This window comes from Somniosus microcephalus, chromosome 11 (assembly GCF_052327205.1).
Source record: "Somniosus microcephalus isolate GS21.2 chromosome 11, FLI_Smic_1.0, whole genome shotgun sequence".
Classification (NCBI taxonomy): domain Eukaryota; kingdom Metazoa; phylum Chordata; class Chondrichthyes; order Squaliformes; family Somniosidae; genus Somniosus; species Somniosus microcephalus.
In genome coordinates this window covers 236,656,283-236,682,847 of record NC_140997.1, presented here as the reverse complement: position 1 = coordinate 236,682,847, position 26,565 = coordinate 236,656,283, and the positions used below count along the sequence as shown (strand labels likewise).

The 26,565-nt window shown below is 52.1% G+C and overlaps 1 protein-coding gene across 2 annotated transcripts in view; it reads right to left on the bottom strand.

Annotated features, from left to right (window-relative positions):
- Positions 1-2,649: 2,649 nt before the first annotated feature.
- LOC147111360 (sodium- and chloride-dependent creatine transporter 1-like) overlaps positions 2,650-26,565 on the bottom strand; it is a 314,028-nt gene continuing 290,112 nt past the window's right edge. For both annotated transcript variants that reach the window (XM_086002176.1, XM_086002177.1), the window contains 2 exons: positions 10,487-10,657; positions 2,650-4,857 (listed from right to left, as the gene is read on the bottom strand). In XM_086002176.1, the coding sequence (XP_085858302.1) occupies positions 4,726-4,857; positions 10,487-10,657 (303 nt within the window). In that variant the 3' untranslated portion in view covers positions 2,650-4,725. The remainder of the gene's footprint in view (positions 4,858-10,486; positions 10,658-26,565) is intronic.

The following is a 26,565-nucleotide window of genomic DNA, read 5'->3' as shown; positions in this document are numbered from 1 at the left end:
GGATGTCCCAAAGCACTTCACAACTAATGAAGTGTTTTTTTTGAAGTGTAGTCATTGTTGTAATGTAGGAAACACAACAGCCAATTTGTGCAGAGCAAGCTCCCACAAACAGCAATGTGATAATGATCAGATAATCTGTTTTAATGATGTTGATTAAGGGATAAATATTGGCCCCAGGACACCAGGGAGCACTCCCCTGCTCTTTTTCGAAATAGGGCCATGGGATCTTTTATGTCCACCCGAGAGAGCAGATGGGGCCTCGGTTTAACATCTCATCTGAAAGCCGGCACCTCTGACAGTGCAGCACTCCCTCAGTACTGCCCCTCTGACAGTGCAGCGCTCCCTCAGTACTGTCCCTCCGACAATGCAGCGCTCCCTCAGTACTGCCCCTCCGACAGTGCGGAGCTCACTCAGTAATGACCCTCCGACGGTGCAGCACTCCCTCAGTACTTTCCCTCTGACAATGCAGCGCTCCCTCAGTACTGCCCCTCCGACAGTGCAGCGCTCCCTCAGTACTGCCCCTCCGACAGTGCAGCGCTCCCTCAGTACTGCCCCTCCGACAGTGCGGCACTCCCTCAGTACTGCCCCTCTGACAGTGCGGCGCTCCCTCAGAACTGCCCCTCCGACAGTACAGCGCTCCCTCAGTACTGCCCCTCCGACAGTGCGGCGCTCCCTCAGTACTGTCCCTCCGACAGTGCAGCGCTCCCTCAGTACTGCCCCTCTGACAGTGCAGCGCTCCCTCAGTACTGCCCCTCCGACAGTACAGCACTCCCTCAGTACTGCCCCTCCGATAGTGCGGCGCTCCCTCAGTACTGTCCCTCCGACAGTGCAGCGCTCCCTCAGTACTGCCCCTCCGATAGTGTGGCGCTCCCTCAGTACTGCCCCTCCGACAGTGCGGTGCTCCCTCAGTACTGCCCCTCCGACAGTGCAGGGCTCCCTCAGTACTGCCCCTCCGACAGTGCAGCGCTCCCTCAGTACTGCCCGTGCGGCACTCCTTAAATTGCGGCCTGGACTGTCAGCCTGGATTTTGTGTTGAAATCTGTGGTGAGGCTGAGTCATGGCTGACACTGAGACACAATGGAGACCACTTCAGGTCAAATTTGTCCAAATAAAATTTCAGAGGGACAACATTGCAATTTTGGACAATTTCTGAGCCAGAATCATTTCCGGTAATTCTCAGTCAAGTGACGATGTTGTGCGGTGCACATGATGGAGGGAGATGTCCCTGCAAGGGTTGGACCTCTTGGCGCCTGATCATTTTACATTGGCTAACTCGACGAGTAGATGTTAAACACGGACCCAATGATGTACAGCGTCTCCTGTTGGGGAGTAACATTCCTACATATTATGAAAATTCTCAGAGCAGAGCTTGCAATTCCTGTCCACAAACTTTGCTTCCTGTCTCAGCCTATTTGGGAGATTGAAGAGAAGGAGCGCCTGTTGTCAGGGTGATGTTACATCCAAGCCACACAGTGCTGCTTACATAACGCTGACAGTCAATGCAACACTAACTGCATCACAGGCTCGAAAACACAGCAGGAAAGTGGGGCCAATGAGATTCCAAGAGCGAAGACCTTCCTTTAATACAACAATGTGTCACAACCTGTGGCATAGAACAAGCCTAGAAATTACGGTTCATAGTGTAGTGTAGGAACTCCTCATGGCTTCTCCTGATGGTTCCAATGCACATTATTTTAACAGAGGAATATCATAAGAACACATTAAGCATTGGCCCACAAACTGTTTCCCGTACCTCCATTCAGTGCCTTGTACACACACCATCCACTGTCGACCCCCTCCATCACCAGCGCACTGTGGCTGCAATACGTCCCGTCTATAGGATGCACTGCAACAACTTGGGGAGGGTGCAGAGAATATTTACCAGAGTGGTTCCAGGGATGAGGGACTTCAGTCTTGTGGAGAGACTGGAGAAGCTGGGGTTGTTCTCCTTCGAGCAGAGAAGGTTAAGGGAAGATTTAATAGAGGTGATCAAAATCATGAGGGGTTCTGATGGAGTAAATAAGGAGAAACTGTTTCCAGTGGCAGGAGGGTCGGTAACCAGAGGACACAGATTGAAGGTAATTGTCAAAAGAACCAGAGGGGGAGATGAGGAGAATGTTTTTACGCAGCGAGTTGTTGTGATCTGGAATGCGCTGCCTGAAAGGGCGGTGGAAGCAGATTCAATAGTAACTTTCAAAAGGGAATTGGATAAATACTTGAAAAGGAGAAATTTGCAGGGCTCTGGGGAAAGACCAGGGGGGAGTGGGATTAATTGGAGAGCTCGACCAAAGAGCCGGCACAGGCACGATGGGCCGAATGGCCTCCTTCGATGCTCTCTGATTCTATGAACTCCCTATAGTACCTGACCCCCTGCAACCTCTACCACCAGGAACACCACCACCTCCAAGTTCCCCTCCAAGTCACACACCATCCTGACTTGGAAATATATCGGTGATCCTTGATTGTCGCTGGGTCAAAATCCTGGAACTCCCTCCCTAACAGCACTGTGTGAGCACCTTCACCACACGGACTGCAGCGGTTCAAGAAGGCGGCTCACCACCACCTTCTCTGGGGCAACTAGGGATGGGCAATAAATGCCAACCTTTCCAGAGACACCCACATCCCAATAAAACATAGTAAAAAAACAAATTCACATCAATGTTCTAAAATTTATTGCATTTTATAAGCTGGAGCAAGTTTGTTTTGTTCAGTTAATGACCTGCAGATATGTGAAAATAAAAAAGACCAAAAGCTCCTTAAAGGAGTGCAAACCTTCTAGATAATTCTACACAGCAAGCATCATCACAATATCACATCCCAAATTATCCCCATTAGGCTGGGATGAAGGTTTCCAGTCTGATATATCCGTGCAAATCACTCCCGGTTCAGTCCGTCTGCAAACACAACTCTTTCTGATACAATCCATCACTCCTCTCCCGGAGTGCCTTTCCTTTTCCAATTGAGGTCATGTGGAATTTTGGCACATTGTTCCAACCACTGTGGTCTGTATCTGCAGCAAAACCAACGCTAAACAAACTGCAGGCGGTTTTACTGCCTGATTGACAGTGCGAGGGAAAGTTTGAGTGCTTGGTGGAAGAATGGAATTGACTCCGATTCCCAGCAGGTAAATCAATCAATAATAGAAGACTCTGTTTTAAAGGCAGCCTCTCCAAAGGTCGAAGGGTGAAATAGTAGGGTGGCTCAGTGGGTATCACCCTCGCCTCGGAGTCAGAATGGTCGTGGGTTCAAGTCCCACTCCAGAAACTTGAGCACATAATCTATGCTGACACGTTATACCGAGGCCCCGTCCGCTCTCTCAGGTGGATGTAAAAGGTCCCGTGAGCACTATTTCAAAGAAGTCCAGGGGAGTTGGCCCCAGTGTTCTGGCCAATAGTTGTTGCTCTACCAACACATAAAACAGATGATCTGGTCACTATCACACTACTGCTGGGCGCGAATTGGCTGCTGCATTTTCTACATTACAACTGTGACCACACTTCAAAAAGTACTTTAGCAAAATACTGCGGATGCTGGAAATCTGAAATAACAACGGAAAATGCTGGAAATGTTCAGCAGGTCAGGCAGCATCGAGGAGAGAGAAACAGAGTCAATGTTTCAGGTCGAGGACCCTTCGACTCTGTTCCTCTCTCCACAGATGTTGCCTGGCCTGCTGAGTGTTTCCAGCATTCTCTGCTGTTATTTCAATAAGTACTTCATTGGTTGTAAAGCGCTTTGGGATGTCCTGAGATTATGAAAGGTGCTATATAAATGCAAATTCTTTCTTTAAACCTCCACCAGGTTGAGTCCAAATCAATAGAGCCACGACCCTAATGTTACTCCGCTAATAGACTCAGTGGACACGTTCTCCAACGCCTCTCCATTCACACAAGTCAACCTGGTATCGAGGGGTGTGTGCAAGTGATAGAACTAAAGGCTACATTCAGCACTAAACATTATAGACATATCAGCCCTGTGGACAATTGGAATAGAGATATTCGGCAAATCATGAGATCAAAAGATAATCTTGGCCATTGGTCCATCTAACCTCACCATCCCAGAACACCAACCCTACTATCTCCCTGTTTCTTGTTGTTGTTACTTAAATGCATCCAGTGTCTTGGCCTCAACCACCCTTCCTGCCAACCTATTCCATCTGGTACTCACCCTTTGTCTAAAGAAAGATTTCCTGACATCAGTCCTCAACTTGCCCTTCACACCCTGGCCCTTTGCTTTCTTGGCCTGCTGCACTGGTGTATCTGGACGTGTTGTTCCGGCTATCTCTATCCCTTTAAGCACCTTATATACCTTGATGAGGTCCTCCTGAGATGGTTTGGACCTCCTTGGTGCTTTATTTGCTTTGCCCAGTATAGACCAACAAGAAGAAAGAAAATAGTCTAGATAAGTCTACCTTACAGGATAATTGGATGGCTTCATTATAGAGAGTTTTAACTGAGGCTGATCTAACATCTGATGAAGTTACTGGTCATGAGCGTGGTTTTCTAGTCACTGTATATTCACGAAGCAAAGAATATGTCCAAAAAAAGACAGAATCATTATAGCGACATACTGAAGAGTCACAGACACACACCGCACAAAACACTTCAAAATTTGTGGCTAAAATGTGAATGGGAATAGACGATGTGTGAAAATCACACCCAGAACTTGGCAGGGCTGTGATGGTATTCAGGGTTGAAGGTGTAGAACAGGCCCTCTCTGCACGGCCAGCTATATGGCAGTCTCCTTCTCCTTGTGAACCTGGGTCAGAACCTCCGACGGGTGAAATTTCGAGGATGCCTCCATCGCCATATACTGTAGGTGATGCGGTCCCCACACGGGAGTGGTAAGATGCTGCCAGCGCTGTGGGCAAATAGTCACACTGTGAGAACTGTGCTCTTCTGCACACTGCATGTCCTTAATAGAATTACAGAGAATGTACAGCACAGAAACAGGCCATTCGGCGCCTCTGCTCCGTGCCGGTGTTTCTGCTCCACACCAGCCTCCTCCCACCCCTCTTCATCTCACCCTATCACCATCACCTTCTATTCCTTTCTCCCTCATGTGTTTATCCAGCTTCCCCTTAAATGTATCTCTGCGATTCGCCTCGACCACTCCCTGTGGTAGCGAGTTCCCCATTCTCACCACTCTCTGGGGAAAGAAGTTTCTCCTGAATTCCCCAGTGGATTTATTAGTGACGATCTTATATTGATGGCCCCTAGTTCTGGTCTCCCCCACAAGTGGAAACATCTTCTCTACGTCTACCCTCTCGAACCTGCTCATGATTTTAAAGACCTCGATCAGGTCACCCCTCGGCCTTCCCTTTTCTAGAGAAAAGAGCCCCAGCCTGTTCAATCTTTCCTGATCGTTATAACCTCTCAGTTCTGGGATCATCCTTGTGAATCTTTCCTGCACCTTCTCCAGTGCCTCGATATCTTTTTTGTAATATGGTGACCAGCACTGTGCGCAGTACTCTGGGTGCGGTCTAACCAAGGTTCCATACATGGTTATAAGAACATCTCTGCTTTCTAATTCTATCCTCTAGAAATGAGCCCCAGTGCCTGGGTTGCATTGTTTGGCCTCATTAACCTGCGTCGCTACTTTTAGTGATTTGTTTACCTCAACCCCGAGATCCCTTTGTGCCTCTATCACATTTAAACTCCTATTTCCCAAGGAGTTTGTGGCCCTCCTTATTCCTCTTACCAAAATGCACCATTTCACACTTATCGATATTGAAATTAATTTGCCATTTACACGCCCATTCTGCAAGTTTATTCATTTCTTCCTGTATTTTGCCGCAGTCCTCCTCAGTATTGACTATACCCGCCAATCTTGTGTCATCCGCAAATTTTGAAATTGTACTTCCGATTCCCGAGTCCAAATCATTGATAGTCTCTTTTTTTCCCTCTCTCAGTTTCCACCGCCTCTGCTGAAGGTGCCGACTCTCCCTGGGGCATGATTCCAAACACTGTGACAACCCTTCAGTACCTCATCCAAGTCTGTGAATGTATGAGGTGAGACAGCGTTTGTTGGCAGAATAATCGACCGTGATGTTACCAGGGCTCCAAGGGTTAGATTATGAGGAGAGATTACCTAAACTAGGCTTGTATTCCCTAGAATATAGAAGGTTAAGAGGTGATTTGATTGCGTTTTTTAGGATTTTGAAAGGAATTGATTGGGTAGAGAGAGAAACTTTTTCCGCTGGTGGGGGGAGTCTACGACAAGGGCACGTAACTTTAAAATCAGAGCCAGGCCGTTCAGGAGCCCCCCCGCGCCGCCCCCACCCCCCATCCCCCTCAAGAAACCGGGGAACTACAGACCTGTTAGCCTCACATCAGTAGTTGGGAAAATGCTGGAATCTATTATAAAGGATGCAATAACTGGGCACTTAGAAATTAATAGTAAGATTGGGCAGAGTCAACATGGATTTATGAAAGGGAAATCCTGTTTGACAAACCTATTGGGAGTTCTTTGAGGATGTAACTAGTGGAGTAGACAAAGGGGAACCGGTAGATGTGGTGTATCTGGATTTTCAGAAGGCTTTCGATAAGGTCCCACACAAGAGGTTGGTGAACAAAATTAGGGCACATGGAATTGGGGGTAATATACTAGCATGGATTGAGAATTGGTTAACAGACAGAAAACAAAGAGTAGGGATAAACGGGTCTTTTTCAGGATGGCAGGCTGTGACTAGTGGGGTACCACAAGGATCAGTGCTTGGGCCCCAGCTATTCACAATCTATATCAATGATTTGGATGAGGGGACTAAATGTAACATTTCCCAATTTGCTGATGATACAAAGCTAGGTGGCAGTGTCAGTTGTGAAGAGGATGTGAAGAGGCTTCAAGGGGATCTCGACTGGCTCAGTGAGTGGGCGAGAACATGGCAGATGGAATATAATGTGGATAAATGTGAAGTTATCCACTTTGGTAGAAAAAACAGAAAGGCAGAGTATTTCCTAAATGGTGAAAGATTGGGGAATGCAGATGCTCAAAGGGGACCTGGGTGTCCTTGTACATGAGTCACTGAAAGTGAATGTGCAGGTGCAGCAAGCCATTAGGAAGGCAAATGGTATGCTGGCCTTCATTACAAGAGGATTTGAGTACAGGAGTAAAGAAGTCTTACTCCAATTATATCGGGCCTTGGTGAGACCACACCTGGAGTATTGTGTACAGTTTTGGTCTCCTTACCTAAGGAAGGATATACTTGCCATAGAGGAAGTGCAACGAAGGTTCACGAGATTGATTCCTGGGATGGCGGGACTGTCGTATGAGAAGAGATCGAGTAAACTAGGCCTGTATTCTCTTGAATTCAGAAGAATGAGAGGGGATCTCATTGAAGCATACAAAATTATTACAGGGCTTGATAGGGTGGATGCTGGGAGAATGTTTCCCTTGGCTGGGGAGTCTAGAACCAGGGACCACAGCCTCAGGATAAAGGGTAGGCCATTCAGGACTGAGATGAGAAGAAATTTCTTCACACACAGGGTGGTGAATCGTTGGAATTCTCTACCCCAGAGGGCTGTGAAGGCTCAGTCATTGGGTATATTCAAAACAGAAGTCGATAGATTTCTGACTAGTAAGGGCATCAAGGGATATGGCGATAGGGCCGGTGAATGGAGTTGAGGCAGAAGATCAGCCATGATCTCATTGAATGGCGGAGCAGGCTCGAAGGGCCGAATGGCCGACTCCTGCTCCTATTTCTTATGTTCTTAAGTTAGGAAACACTTCTTCATGCAAAGGGTGGTAGAAGTGTGGAACCCTCTCCCACCAAAAGCAGTAGATGCTGGGGCTCAATTAGGGGTATTAAGGGGTATGGAGCCAAGGTGGTTAGATGAAATTAGGATACAGATCAGCCATGATCTCACTGAATGGCGGAACAGGCTAGAGGGGCTGAATGGCCTACTCCTGTTCCTATGTATTGCTGAGCCAGTACCTGCCCTCTCACATGCTTCCCAGCTGCAGTTCCTGGATGATGGTCAGGAGCAGGAACTGTGGCTGATATTTCCCCTTCCTAGACAAGGGGTCCTGAGGCCAATATTAAAAACACAGATAACATCCCACCTGGGACCAGCTAACGTGTGATAGACCTTGGTCCATCCTGACCTGTACGTCTCTGGACCACACTGGGTGGTGCCATTACACACTGAGTCATCTCGCTGTTCTTTTAATTAGAAAGATATCTTCATCCGCTAACAGGTTACTGTGGGGAAATCACCTCATTTTAAAGGCACACTGATAATAACAATTTCCAAGTAATAAATAGACAAATACAAAAAACATGGTTGAATTTTGTCACCAAAATGTATATCAGGCTTTGAATCCTTACTGTGAGAACACAAGAAAAGAACAAGTAAATATTAATCAACCCACCAATCCCATGGACACTCTCCCCTATCATGGACTCTACCCACCCATTTAATCTCCTCCCACACCCCATGGACACTCTTCCCTATCACAGACTCTACCCACCCATTGAATCTCTTCCCACAGCCCATGGACACTCTCCCCTATCACAGACTCTACCCACCCATTTAATCTCCTCCCACAGCCCATGGACACTCTCCCCTATCACAGACTCTACCCACTCATTGAATCTCCTCCCACAGCCCATGGACACTCTCCCCTATCACTGACTCTACCCACCCATTTAATCTCCTCCCACAGCCCATGGACACTCTCCCCTATCACAGACTCTACCCACCCATTGAATCTCCTCCCACAGCCCATGGACACTCTCCCCTATCACAGACTCTACCCACCCATTGAATCTCCTCCCACAGCCCATGGACACTCTCCCCTATCATGGACTCTACCCACCCATTTAATCTCCTCCCACAGCCCATGGACACTCTCCCCTATCACAGACTCTACCCACCCATTGAATCTCTTCCCACAGCCCATGGACACTCTCCCCTATCACAGACTCTACCCACCCATTTAATCTCCTCCCACAGCCCATGGACACTCTCCCCTATCACAGACTCTACCCACTCATTGAATCTCCTCCCACAGCCCATGGACACTCTCCCCTATCACTGACTCTACCCACCCATTTAATCTCCTCCCACAGCCCATGGACACTCTCCCCTATCACAGACTCTACCCACCCATTGAATCTCCTCCCACAGCCCATGGACACTCTCCCCTATCACAGACTCTACCCACCCATTTAATCTCCTCCCACAGCCCATGGACACTCTCCCCTATCACAGACTCTACCCACCCATTGAATCTCTTCCCACAGCCCATGGACACTCTCCCCTATCACAGACTCTACCCACCCATTTAATCTCCTCCCACAGCCCATGGACACTCTCCCCTATCACAGACTCTACCCACTCATTGAATCTCCTCCCACAGCCCATGGACACTCTCCCCTATCACTGACTCTACCCACCCATTTAATCTCCTCCCACAGCCCATGGACACTCTCCCCTATCACAGACTCTACCCACCCATTTAATCTCCTCCCACAGCCCATGGACACTCTCCCCTATCATGGACTCTACCCACCCATTTAATCTCCTCCCACAGCCCATGTACACTCTCCCCTATCATGGACTCTACCCACCCATTTAATCTCCTCCCACAGCCCATGGACACTCTCTCCTATCACAGACTCTACCCACCCATTGAATCTCCTCCCACAGCCCATGTACACTCTCCCCTATCATGGACTCTACCCACCCATTTAATCTCCTCCCACAGCCCATGGACACTCTCCCCTATCATGGACTCTACCCACCCATTGAATCTCCTCCCACAGCCCATGTACACTCTCCCCTATCACAGACTCTACCACCCATTTAATCTCCTCCCACAGCCCATGGACACTCTCCCCTATCATGGACTCTACCCACCCATTTAATCTCCTCCCACAGCCCATGGACACTCTCCCCTATCACAGACTCTACCCACCCATTTAATCTCCTCCCACAGCCCATGGACACTCTCCCCTATCATGGACTCTACCCACCCATTTAATCTCCTCCCACAGCCCATGGACACTCTCCCCTATCACAGACTCTACCCACCCATTTAATCTCCTCCCACAGCCCATGGACACTCTCCCCTATCATGGACTCTACCCACCCATTTAATCTCCTCCCACAGCCCATGGACACTCTCCCCTATCACAGACTCTACCCACCCATTTAATCTCCTCCCACAGCCCATGGACACTCTCCCCTATCATGGACTCTACCCACCCATTTAATCACCTCCCACAGCCCATGGACACTCTCCCCTATCATTCCTGCTACAGACTGTAATTGGGAATGGCCCCATCAGGACCTTGCCTGGAGTGAACAGCAATCAGCTTCGGACTAGCGATCAGATAACACACCCTTTCCCCTGGAAGGGCGAAGTGCTACAAGATACCATGACACAGTGAGGAGTGAAACGAGAGGGAGACCGCCCCATCCCCAGAGAATCTCACTGATTGACGAGTGTTGAACAGGAATCATCATGAATCCGAGACTGAACTGACCTCTCGCAGTGATCCTTCGGCACAAAGCATTTTAATAACTACGGTGAGGGGGATGCAGATCATGGAGGCCACGGCCAGGGTCCAGCCAATGGTCTCGCCCCACCATGGGTACACGTAGGTTTTGTTGTAAGTCAGTGGTTTGTAATTTACAACATGAAACAGGAAGATTCCCTGAAACAAAACGCAGAACGTCAGTCTATGGTCGGAACGGAAGGGCTCCGCCTACAACGCATTGCAACAACCTGCATTTATAAAGCACCTGTCACATCCACAGGGCGATTTCAAGCGCGGTCACTGCTATTATGTGGGCAAACTGAGCAGCCAATTTCTACACAGCAAGATCCCACAAACATCAAATGAGTTGAATAACCAGGCAATCTGCTTTTGATGGCATTGGTTGACAGAACAATATTGGTAAAACCATCAGGGAAACTCACTGCTCTTCTATTGTACCATATTATAACTCGCACCTGAAAGGGCAGACGGGGCGTCAGGTTAGCATCTCACCTCAAAGGCAGCACCTCCGACAGTGCAGCGCTCCCTCAGTACTGCCCCTCCGAAAGTACAGCATTCCCTCAGTACTGACCCTCCGACAGTGCAGCGCTCCCTCAGTACTGCCCCTCCGACAGTGCGGCATTCCCTCAGTACTGCCCCTCCGACAGTGCGGCGCTCCCTCAGTACTGCCCCACCGACAGTGCGGCATTCCCTCAGTACTGCCCCTCCGACAGTGCGGCGCTCCCTCAGTACTGCCCCTCCGACAGCGCGGCGCTCCCTCAGTACTGCCCCTCCGACAGCGCGGCGCTCCCTCAGTACTGCCCCTCCGACAGCGCGGCGCTCCCTCAGTACTGCCCCTCCGACAGCGCGGCGCTCCCTCAGTACTGCCCCTCCGACAGTGCGGCGCTCCCTCAGTACTGCCCCTCCTACAGTGCGGCACTCCCTCAGTACTGACCCTCCGACAGTGCGGCACTCCCTCAGTACTGACCCTCCGACAGTGCGGCACTTCCTCAGTACTGCCCCTCCGACAGTGCGGCACTCCCTCAGTACTGACCCTCCGACAGTGCGGCGCTCCCTCAGTACTGCCCCTCCGACAGTGCGGCGCTCCCTCAGTACTGCCCCTCCTACAGTGCGGCGCTCCCTCAGTACTGCCCCTCCTACAGTGCGGCGCTCCCTCAGTACTGCCCCTCCGACAGTGCGGCACTCCCTCAGTACTGCCCCTCCGACAGTGCGGCACTCCCTCAGTACTGCCCCTCCGACAGTGCGGCACTCCCTCAGTACTGCCCCTCCGACAGTGCGGCACTCCCTCAGTACTGCCCCTCCGACAGTGCGGCACTCCCTCAGTACTGCCCCTCCGACAGTGCGGCACTCCCTCAGTACTGCCCCTCCGACAGTGCGGCACTCCCTCAGTACTGCCCCTCCGACAGTGCGGCACTCCCTCAGTACTGCCCCTCCGACAGTGCGGCACTCCCTCAGTCTGCCTGATTGCTGGGATTTTTGTGCTGAAGTCTCTGGGGTGCAGGATAAGGTGTATCAAAAGCTTTACATAGACGATACCAGAACTGTGAGGTGATTGGTGGGATTTGAACTCACGTTTTCTGGTTATTCCAGTAACAGAACAACTGAACGACCCTTGCCTCGACGGTTGGGTCTTCGAATATTACTGAACGAATTCTTTGCAAATGTGGATAAAATTCCCTTGTGGACTATTTTAGCGGATAGTTTAACCCAGTTAGTGATTCCAGTCAGTTAGCAGATAAAATAATTTTAAAGGGCTAGAAATTCGGTGCATTTGCGCCTCCCATTAATGCCTCCAGGGAACGGTAATGGGGCGCAAACGACTTCTCGCCCGGGCGCGGCGGCGCAAACGACTCCCGCTAAAGTCAGCGGGAGTTTAGCGCCGGCAGTAACCGGTAGTCCCCGCTCCGCTGCACAGGCAATGACAGCATCATCACTGTGCACAGCGCCCCGTTTTTACCTCGCCTGCAAAATTGTCCCGCGCCCCCTGAATCTGCGCCGGGCGATGACAGCGACTGATGCAGTATAATGTGGATAAATGCGAGGTTATCCACTTTGGTGTCAAAAACAGGAAGGCAGATTATTATCTGAATGGCAATAGATTGGGAGAAGGGGAAATGCAACGAGACCTGGGCGTCCTTGTGCACCAGTCGCTGAAGGTAAGCATGCAGGTGCAGCAGGCGGTTAAGAAGACAAATGGTATGTTGGCCTTCATAGCGAGAGGATTCGAGTACAGGAACAAGGATGTCTTGCTGCAGTTGTACAGGGCCTTGGTGAGACCACATCTTGAGTATTGTGTGCAGTTTTGGTCGCCTTATCTGAGGAAGGATGTTCTTGCCATGGAGGGAGTGCAGCGAAGATTCACCAGGCTGATACCTGGGATGGCAGGAATGACGTATGAGGAGAGATTGGGTCGATTGGGCTTGTACTCGCTGGAGTTTAGAAGAATGAGAGGGGATCTCATTGAAACTTATAAAATTCTAACAGGACTGGAGAGACTAGATGCAGGAAGGATGTTCCCGATGGTCGAGGAGTCCAGAACCAGGGGTCACAGTCTAAGGATAAGAGGTAAGCCATTTAGGACTGAGATGAGGAGGAATTTCTTCACCCAGAGAGTGGTGAACCTGTGGAATTCTCTACCACAGAAGGCAGTAGAGGCCAATTCATTAAATATATTCAAGAAGGAGTTGGATATATTTCTTAAGGCTAAAGGGATCAAGGGATATGGGGAGAAGGCAGGGACAGGGTACTGAATTTGGATGATCAGCAATGATCTCATTAAATGGTGGAGTAGGCTCGAGGGGCCGAATGGCCTACTCCTGCTCCTATCTTCTATGTTTCTATGTTTCAGGGGGTGGGAGCGGAGTGGCAGGAGGCTCACGGGGCGATAAGTAAAGGGGAGGTGGTGGGCGGGGCAAAAAAAACAGCCGACTTACTTGTCGCGGCCCGTATGCGTATTTGAACACGGGGTCCGTGCCGCGATCTGGCAGCCCGTTCCCCGCTGGTCCAGCCCGCTCCCCGCCTGTCCAGGCCAGGCCCCACCGGTCCAGCCCGCTCCCCGCTGGTCCAGCCCGCTCCTGGACCCCCCCTTCCATGCGGCAGCACTCCACGGCCCAGTGCGTAGTGCTGCCGAACGCACCGCCCTGATATTCGGGGTTAGCGCTCTAACAAGGAGGTGGAATGCTCCGCCTCCCCCTTGGGGCGCTAAAGCTGACATTAGCGAGCGGTAGCGCTGTTTTTCACTTGGTGCTAAATTTAGCGCCCAGGCGATGTTAGCGATCCAAAATGGTCGCCAATGAATTTTTCCGCCTGAATCTCGAATTCCTTTACCAATATTGCTGAGGCTAATTCAATCTTGTTCCAATTCCTCATCTGCCTCCATTTCTCTCCCTCTCCTTCTATCCATGGTGCTGTCCTGATCTGTGCATCTTGGATTTCTCACTAACACAGTGACCGTTAAATGCAAATAAACTGTCAACAAAATAACTTGTAATAATGGGGTGTGTTGGTTCAAGCCCAACTCCAGAAGTACAGAGGGAGCGCCGCACTGTCGGAGGGGCAGTACTGAGGGAGCGCCGCACTGTCGGAGGGGCAGTACTGAGGGAGCGCCGCACTGTCGGAGGGCAGTACTGAGGGAGCGCCGCACTGTCGGAGGGGTAGTACAGAGGGAGCGCTGCACTGTCAGAGGGGCAGTACTGAGGGAGCGCCGCACCGTCGGAGGGGCAGTACTGAGGGAGCGCCGCACTGTCGGAGGGGCAGTACTGAGGGTGCGCCGCACTGTCGGAGGGGCAGTACTAAGGGAGCGCCGCATTGTTGGAGGGGCAGTACTGAGGGAGCGCCGCACTGTCGGAGGGGCAGTACTGAGGGAGGGCTGCACTGTCGGAGGGGCAGTAATGAGGGAGCGCTGCACTGTCGGAGGGGCAATACTGAGGGAGCGCTGCACTGTTGGAGGGGCAGTACTGAGGGAGCGCCGCACTGTCGGAGGGGCAGTACTGAGGGAGTGCAGCACTGCTGGAGGGGCAGTACTGAGGGAGCGCCGCACTGTTGGAGGGGCAGTACTGAGGGAGCGCCGCACTGTCGGAGGGGCAGTACTGAGGGAGCGCCACACTGTCGGAGGGGCAGTACTGAGGGAGTGCTGCACTGTAGGAGGGGCAGTACTGAGGGAGTGCTGCACTGTTGGAGGGGCAGTACTGAGGGAGTGCCGCACTGTCGGAGGGGCAGTACTGAGGGAGTGCTGCACTGTCGGAGGGGCAGTACTGAGGGAGCACCGCACTGTCGGAAGGGCAGTACTGAGGGAGCGCTGCACTGTTGGAGGGGCAGTACTGAGGGAGTGCTGCACTGTTGGAGGGGCAGTACTGAGGGAGCGCCGCACTGTCGGAGGGGCAGTACTGAGGGAGCGCTGCACTGTCGGAGGGGCAGTACTGAGGGAGCCCCGCACCGTCGGAGGGGTAGTACTGAGGGAGCGCTGCACTGTCGGAGGGGCAGTACTGAGGGAGCGCCGCACCGTCGGAGGGGCAGTACTGAGGGAGCGCCGTACTGTCGGAGGGGCAGTATTAAGGGAGTGCCGCATTGTCGGAGGGGCAGTACTGAGGGAGCGCCGCACTGTCGGAGGGGCAGTACTGAGGGAGCGCCGCACTGTCGGAGGGCAGTACTGAGGGAGCGCCGCACTGTCGGAGGGGTAGTACAGAGGGAGCGCTGCACTGTCAGAGGGGCAGTACTGAGGGAGCGCCGCACCGTCGGAGGGGCAGTACTGAGGGAGCGCCGCACTGTCGGAGGGGCAGTACTGAGGGTGCGCCGCACTGTCGGAGGGGCAGTACTAAGGGAGCGCCGCATTGTTGGAGGGGCAGTACTGAGGGAGCGCCGCACTGTCGGAGGGGCAGTACTGAGGGAGGGCTGCACTGTCGGAGGGGCAGTAATGAGGGAGCGCTGCACTGTCGGAGGGGCAATACTGAGGGAGCGCTGCACTGTTGGAGGGGCAGTACTGAGGGAGCGCCGCACTGTCGGAGGGGCAGTACTGAGGGAGTGCAGCACTGCTGGAGGGGCAGTACTGAGGGAGCGCCGCACTGTTGGAGGGGCAGTACTGAGGGAGCGCCGCACTGTCGGAGGGGCAGTACTGAGGGAGCGCCACACTGTCGGAGGGGCAGTACTGAGGGAGTGCTGCACTGTAGGAGGGGCAGTACTGAGGGAGTGCTGCACTGTTGGAGGGGCAGTACTGAGGGAGTGCCGCACTGTCGGAGGGGCAGTACTGAGGGAGTGCTGCACTGTCGGAGGGGCAGTACTGAGGGAGCGCCGCACTGTCGGAAGGGCAGTACTGAGGGAGCGCTGCACTGTTGGAGGGGCAGTACTGAGGGAGTGCTGCACTGTTGGAGGGGCAGTACTGAGGGAGCGCCGCACTGTCGGAGGGGCAGTACTGAGGGAGCGCTGCACTGTCGGAGGGGCAGTACTGAGGGAGCCCCGCACCGTCGGAGGGGTAGTACTGAGGGAGCGCTGCACTGTCGGAGGGGCAGTACTGAGGGAGCGCCGCACCGTCGGAGGGGCAGTACTGAGGGAGCGCCGTACTGTCGGAGGGGCAGTATTAAGGGAGTGCCGCATTGTCGGAGGGGCAGTACTGAGGGAGCGCCGCTCTGTCGGAGGGGCAGTACTGAGGGAGCGCCGCACTGTCGGAGGGGCAGTACTGAGGGAGGGCCGCACTGTCGGAGGGGCAGTGCTGAGGGAGCGCTGCACTGTCGGAGGGGCAGTACTGAGGTAGCGCCGCACTGTCAGAGGGGCAGTACTGAGGGTGCGCCGCACTGTCGGAGGGGCAGTACTGAGGGAGTGCCGCACTGTCGGAGGGGCAGTACTGAGGGAGCGCTGCACTGTTGGAGGGGCAGTACTGAGGGAGCCGCACTGTCAGAGGGGCAGTACTGAGGGAGCGCCGCACTGTCGGAGGGGCAGTACTGAGGGAGCGCCGCACTGTCGGAGGGGCAGTACTGAGGGAGAGCCGCACTGTCGGAGGGGCAGTACTGAGGGAGCGCCGCACTGTCGGAGGGGCAGTACTGAGGGAGCGCTGCACTGTCGGACGGGCAGTACTGAGGGAGCGCTGCACTATCGGAGGGGCAGTACTGAGGGAGCGCCGCACTATCGGAGGGGCAGTACTGTGGGAGCACTGCCCTGTCGGAGGGGCAGTACTGAGGGAGTGCTGCACTGTCGGAGGGGCAGTACTGAGGGAGCGCTGCACTATCAGAGAGGCAGTACTGAATGAGCACTGCACTGTCAGAGGGGCAGTATTGAGGGAGCGCCGCACTGTCGGAGGGTCAGTACTGAGGGAGCGCTGCACTGTCGGAGGGGCAGTACTGAGGGAGCACTGTCCTGTCGGAGGGGCAGTACTGAGGGAGCGCCGCACAGTCGGAGGGGCAGTACTGAGGGACCGCCGCATTATCTAAGGGTCAGTACTGAGGGAGCGCCGCACTGTCGGAGGGACAGTACTGAGGGCGCGCCATACTGTCGGAGGGGCAGTACTGAGAGAGCGCCACACTGTCAGAGGGGCAGTACTGAGGGAGCGCCGCACTGTCAGAGGGGCAGTACTGAGGGCGCGCCGCACTGTCGGAGGGACAGTACTGAGGGCGCGCCGCACTGTCGGAGGTGCAGTACTGAGAGAGCGCCACACTGTCAGAGGGGCAGTACTGAGGGAGCGCCGCACTGTCAGAGGGGCAGTACTGAGGGAGTGCCGCACTATCGGAGGGGCAGTACTAAGAAAGCGCCACACTGTCAGAGGGGCAGTACTGAGGGAGCGCTGCACTGTCAGAGAGGCAGTACATAGAAACATAGAAGATAGGAGCAGGAGTAGGCCATTCAGCCCTTCGAGCCTGCTCCGCCATTCAATGAGATCATGGCTGATCATCCAAATTCAGTACCCTGTCCCTGCCTTCTCCCCATATCCCTTGATCCCTTTAGCCTCAAGAAATATATCCAACTCTTTCTTGAATATATTTAATGAAGTGGCCTCCACCGCCCTCTGTGGCAGAGAATTCCACAGGTTCACCACTCTCTGGGTGAAGAAATCCCTCCTCATTTCAGTCCTAAATGGCTTACCCCTTATCCTTAGACTATGACCCCTGGTTCTGGACTCCCCAGCCATCAGAAACATCCTTTCTGCATCTCGTCTGTCCAGACCTGACAGAATTTTATAGGTTTCGATGAGATCCCCTCTCAATCTTCTAAACTCCAGTGAGTATAAGCCCAATCGACATAATCTCTCCTCGTACGTCATTCCTGCCATCCCAGGTATCAGCCTGGTGAATCTTCGCTGCACTCCCTCCATGGCAAGAACATCCTTCCTCAGGTAAGGTGACCAAAACTGCACACAATACTCAAGGTGCGGTCTCACCAAGGCCCTGTACAACTGCAGCAAGACATCCTTGTTCTTGTACTCGAACCCTCTTGCTACGAAGGCCAACATACCATTTGCCTTCTTAACCGCCTGCTGCACCTACATGCTTACCTTCAGCGACTGGTGCACAAGGACACCCAGGTCTCGTTGCACTTCCCCTTCTCCCAATCTATTGCCATTCAAATAATAATCTGCCTTCCTGTTTTTGCCACCAAAGTGAATAACCTCACATTTATCCACATTATAGTGCATTTGCCATGTTTCTGCCCAATCACCCAATCTGTCCAAATCGTACTGGAGTTTCACGACATCCTCCTCACAGCTTACCCTCCCACCCAGCTTTGTGTCGTCTGCAAATTTGGAGATATTACATCCAATTCCCTAGTCCAGATCATTAATATATATATTGTGAACAGCTGGGGTCCCAGGACCGATCTTTGCGGTACCCCACTAGTCACTGCCTGCCACTCGGAAAACGACCCGTTTATTCCAACTCATTGCTTTCTGTCCGCCAACTAGTTCTCTATCCAAGTCAATACCTTGCCCCCAATCCCATGTGCCTTAATTTTGCACGCTAATCTCTTATGTGGGACCTTCTCGAAAGCCTTCTGAAAGTCCAAATACACCACATCCACTGGTTCTCCCTTATCTATTTTACCAGTTACATCCTCAAAAAATTCCAGTAGATTAGTCAAGCATGATTTACTTTTTGTAAATCCATGTTGACTTTGTCCGATCCTGTCACTGCTTTCCAAGTGCTCTGCTATTACATCTTTTATAATGGACTCTAGCATTTTCCCCACTACCGATGTCAAGCTTACCGGTCTATAATTCCCCGCTTTTTCTCTACCACCTTTTTTGAATAGTGGGGTAACATTAGCTACCCTCCAATCCATGGGTACTGTTCCAGAGTCTATCGAGTTCTGGAAGATGACCAGCAATGCATCTACTATCTCTAGGGCCACTTCCTTAAGTACCCTGGGGCATAGACAATCAGGCCCTGGGGATTTATCGGCCTTCAGTCCCATCAATTTTCCTAACACCATTTCCCTACAAATACTGATTTCTTTCAGTTCCACCCTCTCATTCGACCCTATGTTCCCCGGCATCTCTGGGAGGTTGTTTGTGTCCTCCTTTGTGAAGACAGAACCAAAGTATGTATTTAGTTGGTCTGCCATTTCCTTGTTTCCCATTATAAATTCCCCTGATTCTGACTGTAAGGGACCTATGCTTGACTTCACCAATCTTTTTCTCTTCACATATCTATAAAAGCTTTTACAGTCTGTTCTGGACCGATGGACATTATGTGACATTCTGGACATTTTTACATGCAATAGCACCCTCTGGTGGCGGTTATTGTGTTAACAGTTTGTAAGCTGGAAAGGTCATCTGTTCCTTTCTTCCTGTGTGAGGTCATTTGACCTTTGTTCCTTTCTTCCTGTGAGGGGTCATTTGACCTTCCTACCTTTCTTCCTGTTGGCCCCAGGAAGCAGTTTTGCCAGGAAGAACCTGACTTGAGTAATGGAGAATTTGCTATGAGAGGTTCCATTTACAATCCAGTGTAATCTGACTTCATATGTTAGGCCAAGCGCAATATCTTTTCACAAATTTGTTCAAGTAAAGGCTTCAAACAGCAAAAGGCTTCAGAAGAATTATTTTGAATGAGTGTTTAACTTGCTGGATAGCTAGATAGGAGCACGTCTAGCGCGGCCAGTACAGTGAAAAGACATCAGTGAAAAGATATCAGTGAAAAGATAGCAATACGGCTAGCTGTGAAGAGCGGGGCAGGAGGAACCCAGAGTAAGCCTTAACCTCGTAGAGCACATCTACCTCACATCAACATGTCAGAAGATAATAACGAAAATGCTTTGCAGCAAGTAGAAGACCTTAAACAGGCAGACGAAACTGTAGAACGCGACAATCGGTCTATAAGCACCGGTTACTACAGATCGCAAGTTGGTTCACGGTCATCGGGTGGTTCTAGAGTAAGCATAGCCATCGCCAAAGCACGGGCTAAACTAGTAGCAGCTCAAGCCAGAGCTGCGCATACGGACAGTGAAATAGAAATAAAAGTAGAACAGGCCCGACACCAAGCTGAACACCAAGCAGAACAGGCCCGACTCCAAGCTGACCTGGCCAGTCACAAAGTGGAACGCCAGGCTGAACAGGCCCGTCACCAAGTGGAACGCCAGGCTGAACAGGCCCGTCACCAAGTGGAACGCCAGGCTGAACAGGCCCGTCTCCAAGTGGAACGCCAGGCTGAACAGGCCAGTCTCCAAGTGGAACGCCAGGCTGAACAGGCCCGTCACCAAGTGGAACGCCAGGCTGAACAGGCCCGTCTCCAAGTGGAACGCCAGGCTGAACAGGCCCGTCTCCAAGTGGAACGCCAGGCTGAACAGGCCCGTCTCCAAGTGGAACGCCAGGCTGAACAGGCCCGACTCCAAGTGGAACGCCAGGCTGAACAGGCCCGTCACCAAGTGGAACGCCAGGCTGAACAGGCCCGTCACCAAGTGGAACGCCAGGCTGAACAGGCCCGTCTCCAAGTGGAACGCCAGGCTGAACAGGCCCGTCACCAAGTGGAACGCCAGGCTGAACAGGCCCGTCTCCAAGTGGAACGCCAGGCTGAACAGGCCCGTCACCAAGTGGAACGCCAGGCTGAACAGGCCCGTCACCAAGTGGAACGCCAGGCTGAACAGGCCCGTCACCATGTGGAACGCCAAGCGGAACAGGCCCGTCTCCAAGTGGAACGCCAGGCTGAACAGGCCCGTCTCCAAGTGGAACGCCAGGCTGAACAGGCCCGTCTCCAAGTGGAACGCCAGGCTGAACAGGCCCGTCACCAAGTGGAACGCCAGGCTGAACAGGCCCGTCTCCAAGTGGAACGCCAGGCTGAACAGGCCCGTCTCCAAGTGGAACGCCAGGCTGAACAGGCCCGTCTCCAAGCCACATTAGAGGCTCTGCAGCAACAAAAAAAGATAGATGCTGCATTAGCCGAGACACAAGTATTCAAGGCAATTTTGGAGGGAGCTGATCCCGAGACAGCTTACAAACCTTTAATTCCCGTTCCGTGGCAGAGTCCACGACAGCGCACCATAGATTACGTGAGCGACCATGCCGACATACAGTTTACAGGAGAAAGGGATGGAGGCCCGCACATCTCTACAGACGCAAACACTTCGTATAACATGCCACAAGTTGCCAACCAAGGTCAAAGCAGATGGCGTGCCTCAAGCCGCAGAGTCTCCGCCAGCAGAACGGAAGACACGGTGCAAAGGAATAGGACGCCGAATAGAGAAAGTCGGAGGCAAACCCCCTCTCGGTCCCTTGAGACCCCCAACAGAGCCCCCAGCCAAGGCAACCCTGGCCCAGGTCCCAGCACCTACGACCTCGCCAAATACCTTGCACGCACCCAGCTGGTGACTTCGGGGTTAATTAAGTTTGATGACAGGCCGGAGAATTATCGGGCTTGGAAGTCCTGCTTCCACGATGCCATATCGGGCTTAGACCTGTCGGCAGGAGAAGAGCTCGGCCTCCTTATCAAGTGGCTTGGCCCAGAGTCCGCCGGACAGGCCTGCAGGATAAAAGCAGCCAATGTGGGACAGCTGCCAGAGGGGTTGAAGAAGGCTTGGGTGAGGCTGGAAGAAAGCTACGGCTCGCCCGAAGCCATTGAAAGGGCTCTCTTTGACAGGTTGGAGAACTTTCCGAGGTTGACGAGTAAGGAACCCCAGAAGCTCTGCGACATTGGAGATCTGCTGTCGGAACTCGAAGCCGCAAAGCAGGACGGCTACCTACCCGGTCTATCGTACTTAGACACTTCGAGAGGGGTAAGTCCCATCATTGAGAAGCTTCCATTTAACCTGCAGGAGAAGTGGATACCGTTTGGATCAAAGTTCAAGCTAAAGCACAACGTGGCGTTCCCACCATTCTCGGCATTCGTTAAATTCATCCGTAAAGAAGCCAAAGCCAGGAACGACCCCAGCTTCAACTTCTTCTCCTCCCACCCAGCACTTGCCAGAAGAGACAAGTTCGACAGACATGGAAAGACACCAACATCTGTCCACAGAATGCAAGTGTCCTCAACTGAGCACACAAAGATTCAGAAGAAACTTGAGGATATGAGCAAACAATGCCCTATCCACAACAAGCCCCATCCTTTAAAGAAGTGCAGAGGCTTCAGGGAGATGTCCCTGGAAGATCGGAAACAATATCTTAAAGAGAGCTCTATATGTTTCAGCTGCTGCTCGTCCACGAGCCATCTCGCCAAGAACTGCAAGGTGGATGCAAAATGCACAGAAGGCGAAAGTGATCAGCACGTTTCAGCACTACACCCAGGCCCAGCTCCTTGGAAGTCAGAGACGCCTCCTCCCGCATCAGAGCACGGCGGGGAGAGAGAGGGAGCTGCTGGTCCGGAGATTACATCCAGGTGCACCGAGGTGTGTGGAGAAGGAGTGAGCGCAAGAGCATGCTCCAAGATATGCCTCGTTAATGTGTACCCCGTAGGACGTCGCACACTAGAGAACAAGCCATCTCAGGTGAGCACACTCAAGACTTCCATCTTGGAGAATGGTGGTCCAAGCTACCTTACCCCATGCAGTAGACAGATCCGCGTGGTGTTTGACTCCAGTGCACCATATCACGGCGTCTCTCTCAACGACGTACTCCTCACAGGGCCCGATCTTAACAACAGCCACTTGGGAGTGCTCATGAGATTCAGGAAAGAGCCCGTCGCCATCACTGCCGATATCCAGCACATGTTTCATTGCTTCGTGGTGAGAGAAGACCACAGAGACTTCCTCCGCTTCCTGTGGTATCGGGGCAATGACCCCAATAGAGACATTGTGGAATACAGAATGCGTGTCCATGTCTTTGGGAATAGCCCATCCCCTGCTGTCGCCATATACGGACTAAGGAGGGCTGCCAAGGAAGAAGACGACGACTTTGGAAGTGATGTGAGAGGGTTCATCGAACGAGAGTTCTACGTCGACGACGCACTGAAGTCATTCCCGACCGAAGCAGAGGCCATCAGTACCCTCGGACGAGCCCAGGAACTACTTGCACTATCCAACCTCAGGCTGCATAAGATAGCCTCTAACAGACCAGCAGTGATGGAGGCATTCCCCCCTGAAGATCGTGCTAAGGACGTCAAGGACCTAGACCTCTTCACTGATGACCTCCCCCTACAGCGTAGCCTAGGGGTGTCGTGGAACATAGCAACAGACACATTCACGTTCCAAGTCCTAGACGCCAAGAAACCCTTCACACGTAGAGGAGTGCTCTCTACAGTCAACAGCCTATACGACCCTCTCGGCTTCTTAGCCCCTGTCACCATACAAGGCAGGCTGCTCCTCAGGGAACTCTCCACACGCGCTGAAGAGTGGGCTTCACCTCTCCCTGAAGAGATGGAAGCAGAGTGGGACAGATGGAGAGACTCACTCCAAGACTTACAGGAAATCCGAATACCTTGCTGCTATTCGTCTTTCTCTCCCTTAAATGCCCAATTCAAAGAGCTTTGTGTCTTTGCAGATGCATCCGCTAAGGCCATTGCAAGTGTGGCTTATCTGAAGGTCACCACTCAAGATGGACAAAGCAAAATCGGCTTCGTCTTTGATAGAGGCAAGTTGGCGCCCCAGCCAGACCTCACCATACCCAGGTTGGAACTGTGCGTAGCAGAACGCAACCTACCCCCTCACAGCAGTCTACGGAAGCTGCATCCTATCATCGACACCAACGGACCGTCTCCGAGGTGGTTCTTCTTTTGTCGCCAGAGGACTCCAGTGACAAGTAGAGTTCGGACTATGTGGAGTCGTTAATGATCCTAGACGGGGAGTGTTCTGGACCGATGGACATTATGTGACATTCTGGACATTTTTACATGCAATAGCACCCTCTGGTGGCAGTTATTGTGTTAACAGTTTGTAAGCTGGAAAGGTCATCTGTTCCTTTCTTCCTGTGTGAGGTCATTTGACCTTTGTTCCTTTCTTCCTGTGAGAGGTCATTTGACCTTCCTACCTTTCTTCCTGTTGACCCCAGGAAGCAGTTTTGCCAGGAAGAACCTGACTTGAGTAATGGAGAATTTGCTATGAGAGGTTCCATTTACAATCCAGTGTAATCTGACTTCATATGTTAGGCCCAGTGCAATATCTTTTCACAAATTTGTTCAAGTAAAGGCTTCAAACAGCAAAAGGCTTCAGAAGAATTATTTTGAATGAGTGTTTAACTTGCTGTATAGCTAGATAGGAGCACGTCCAGCGTGGCCAGTACACAGTCAGTTTTTATGTTCCCTGCAAGCTTACTCTCATATTCTATTTTCCCTTTCTTAATTAATCCCTTTGTCCTCCTTTGTTGAATCCTAAACTGCTCCCAATCCTCAGGATTATTGCTTTTTCTAGCCAATTTATATGTCCTCCCCTTGGATCTTATGCTATCCCTAATTTCCCTTGTTAGCCACGGTTGAGTCACCTTCTTTGTTTTATTTTTATGCCAAACTGGGATGAACAAATTCTGTAGCTCATCCATTCGGTCTTTGAATATTTGCCATTGCCTATCCACCGTCAACCCTTTGAGTGCCATTCCCCAATCAATTCTACCCAACTCGCTCCTCAGACCATCGTAGTTTCCTTTATTTAAATTGAGGACCCTTGTCTCTGAGTCAACTACTTCATTCTCCATCTTAATGAAGAATTCGATTATATTATGATCACTCCGACCCAAGGGGCCTCGTACAACAAGATTGCTAATTAATCCTTTCTCGTTACATAATACCCAGTCTAAGATGGCCTGATCTCTGGTTGGTTCCTCGACATATTGGTCCAGGAAACCATCCCGTAAACACTCCAGGAATTCCTCCTCCACAGTATTGTTACTAATTTGGTTGGCCCAATCTATATGTAGATTAAAGTCACCCATGGTGACTGCTGTGCCCTTATTGCATGCTTCTTTAATTTCCCTTTTCATGCCATCCCCAACCTCCGCCTTACTGTTGGGAGGTCTATATACCACTCCCACAAACGTTTTCTGCCCCTTAGTATTTCTCAATTCTACCCATACAGATTCCATATCATCAGAGCTAATATCCTTCATTACAATTGTATGAATCCCTTCTTTAACCAGTAATGCTACCCCACCTCCCTTTCCTTTTTGCCTATCTTTCCTGAACATCGAATACCCCTGGATGTTGAGTTCCCAGTCTTGCCCATCCCTGAGCCATGTTTCCGTAATCCCAACCAAATCATATTCGTTTACCTCTATTTGCGCAGCCAATTCATCCACCTTATTACAAATGCTCCTCGCATTAAGACACAAAGCCTTCAGGCTTGTTTTTTTAACGCTCTTAGACCTATTAGAATTATTATTTACTGTGGACACGTTTGATTTAAACCGTTGATTTCTCTGACTGCCACTTTTGTTTTTCTCTTTCCTATCTTTTGCTTTTATCCCTGTTTTCCTTTCCTCTGTTTCCCTGCTCAGTTTCCCAACCCCCTGCCATTTTAGTTTAAACACCCCCGAACAGTGCTAGCAAACCTCCCCGCAAGGATATTTGTCCCGCTCAGGTTCAGGTGCAACCCATCCGACTTGTACAAGTCCCACCTTCCCCAGAAGCAGGCCCAGTGCTCCAGGAAACTAAAGCCCTCCCTCCTGCACCAACGCATTAGCCTTGCATTCATCTGCTCTATCCTCCGATTCCTATACTCACTAGCACGTGGCACCGGGAGTAATCCAGAGATTACAACCTTTGAGGTCCTACTCTTTAATCTGCTACCTAGCTCCCTAAATTCTTGCTGCAGGACCTCATCCCTCTTCCTACCTATGTCGTTGGTCCCAATGTGAACCACGACCTCTGCCTGTTCACCCTCCCCCTTCAAGATGCCCTGCAGCCATTCAGTGCTGCACCGTGAGAGGGGCAGTACTGAGGGAGCGCTGCACTGTCGGAGGGGCAGTACTGAGGGAAGGCTGCACTGTCGGAGGGGCAGTACTGAGGGAGCGCTGCACTGTTGGAGGGGCAGTACTGAGGGAGCGCTGCACTGTCGGAGGGGCAGTACAGAGGGAGCGCCGCACCGTGAGAGGGGCAGTACTGAGGGAGTGCTGCACTGTCGGAGGGGCAGTACTGAGGGAGTGCTGCACTGTCAGAGAGGCAGTACTGAGGGAGCGCTGCACTGTCAGAGAGGCAGTACTGAGGGAGCTCCGCACTGTCGGAGAGGCAGTACTGAGGGAGTGCTGCACTGTCGGAGGGGCAGTACTGAGGGAGCGCTGCACTGTCGGAGAGACAGTACTGAGGGAGCGCTGCACTGTCGGAGGGACAGTACTGAGGGAGCGCTGCACTGTCGGAGGGGCAGTACTGAGGGAGCGCTGCACTGTTGGAGGGGCAGTACTGAGGGAGCGCTGCACTGTCGGAGGGGCAGTACAGAGGGAGCGCCGCACCGTGAGAGGGGCAGTACTGAGGGAGTGCTGCACTGTCGGAGGGGCAGTACTGAGGGAGTGCTGCACTGTCAGAGAGGCAGTACTGAGGGAGCGCTGCACTGTCAGAGAGGCAGTACTGAGGGAGCTCCGCACTGTCGGAGAGGCAGTACTGAGGGAGTGCTGCACTGTCGGAGGGGCAGTACTGAGGGAGCGCTGCACTGTCGGAGAGACAGTACTGAGGGAGCGCTGCACTGTCGGAGGGACAGTACTGAGGGAGCGCTGCACTGTCGGAGGGGCAGTACTG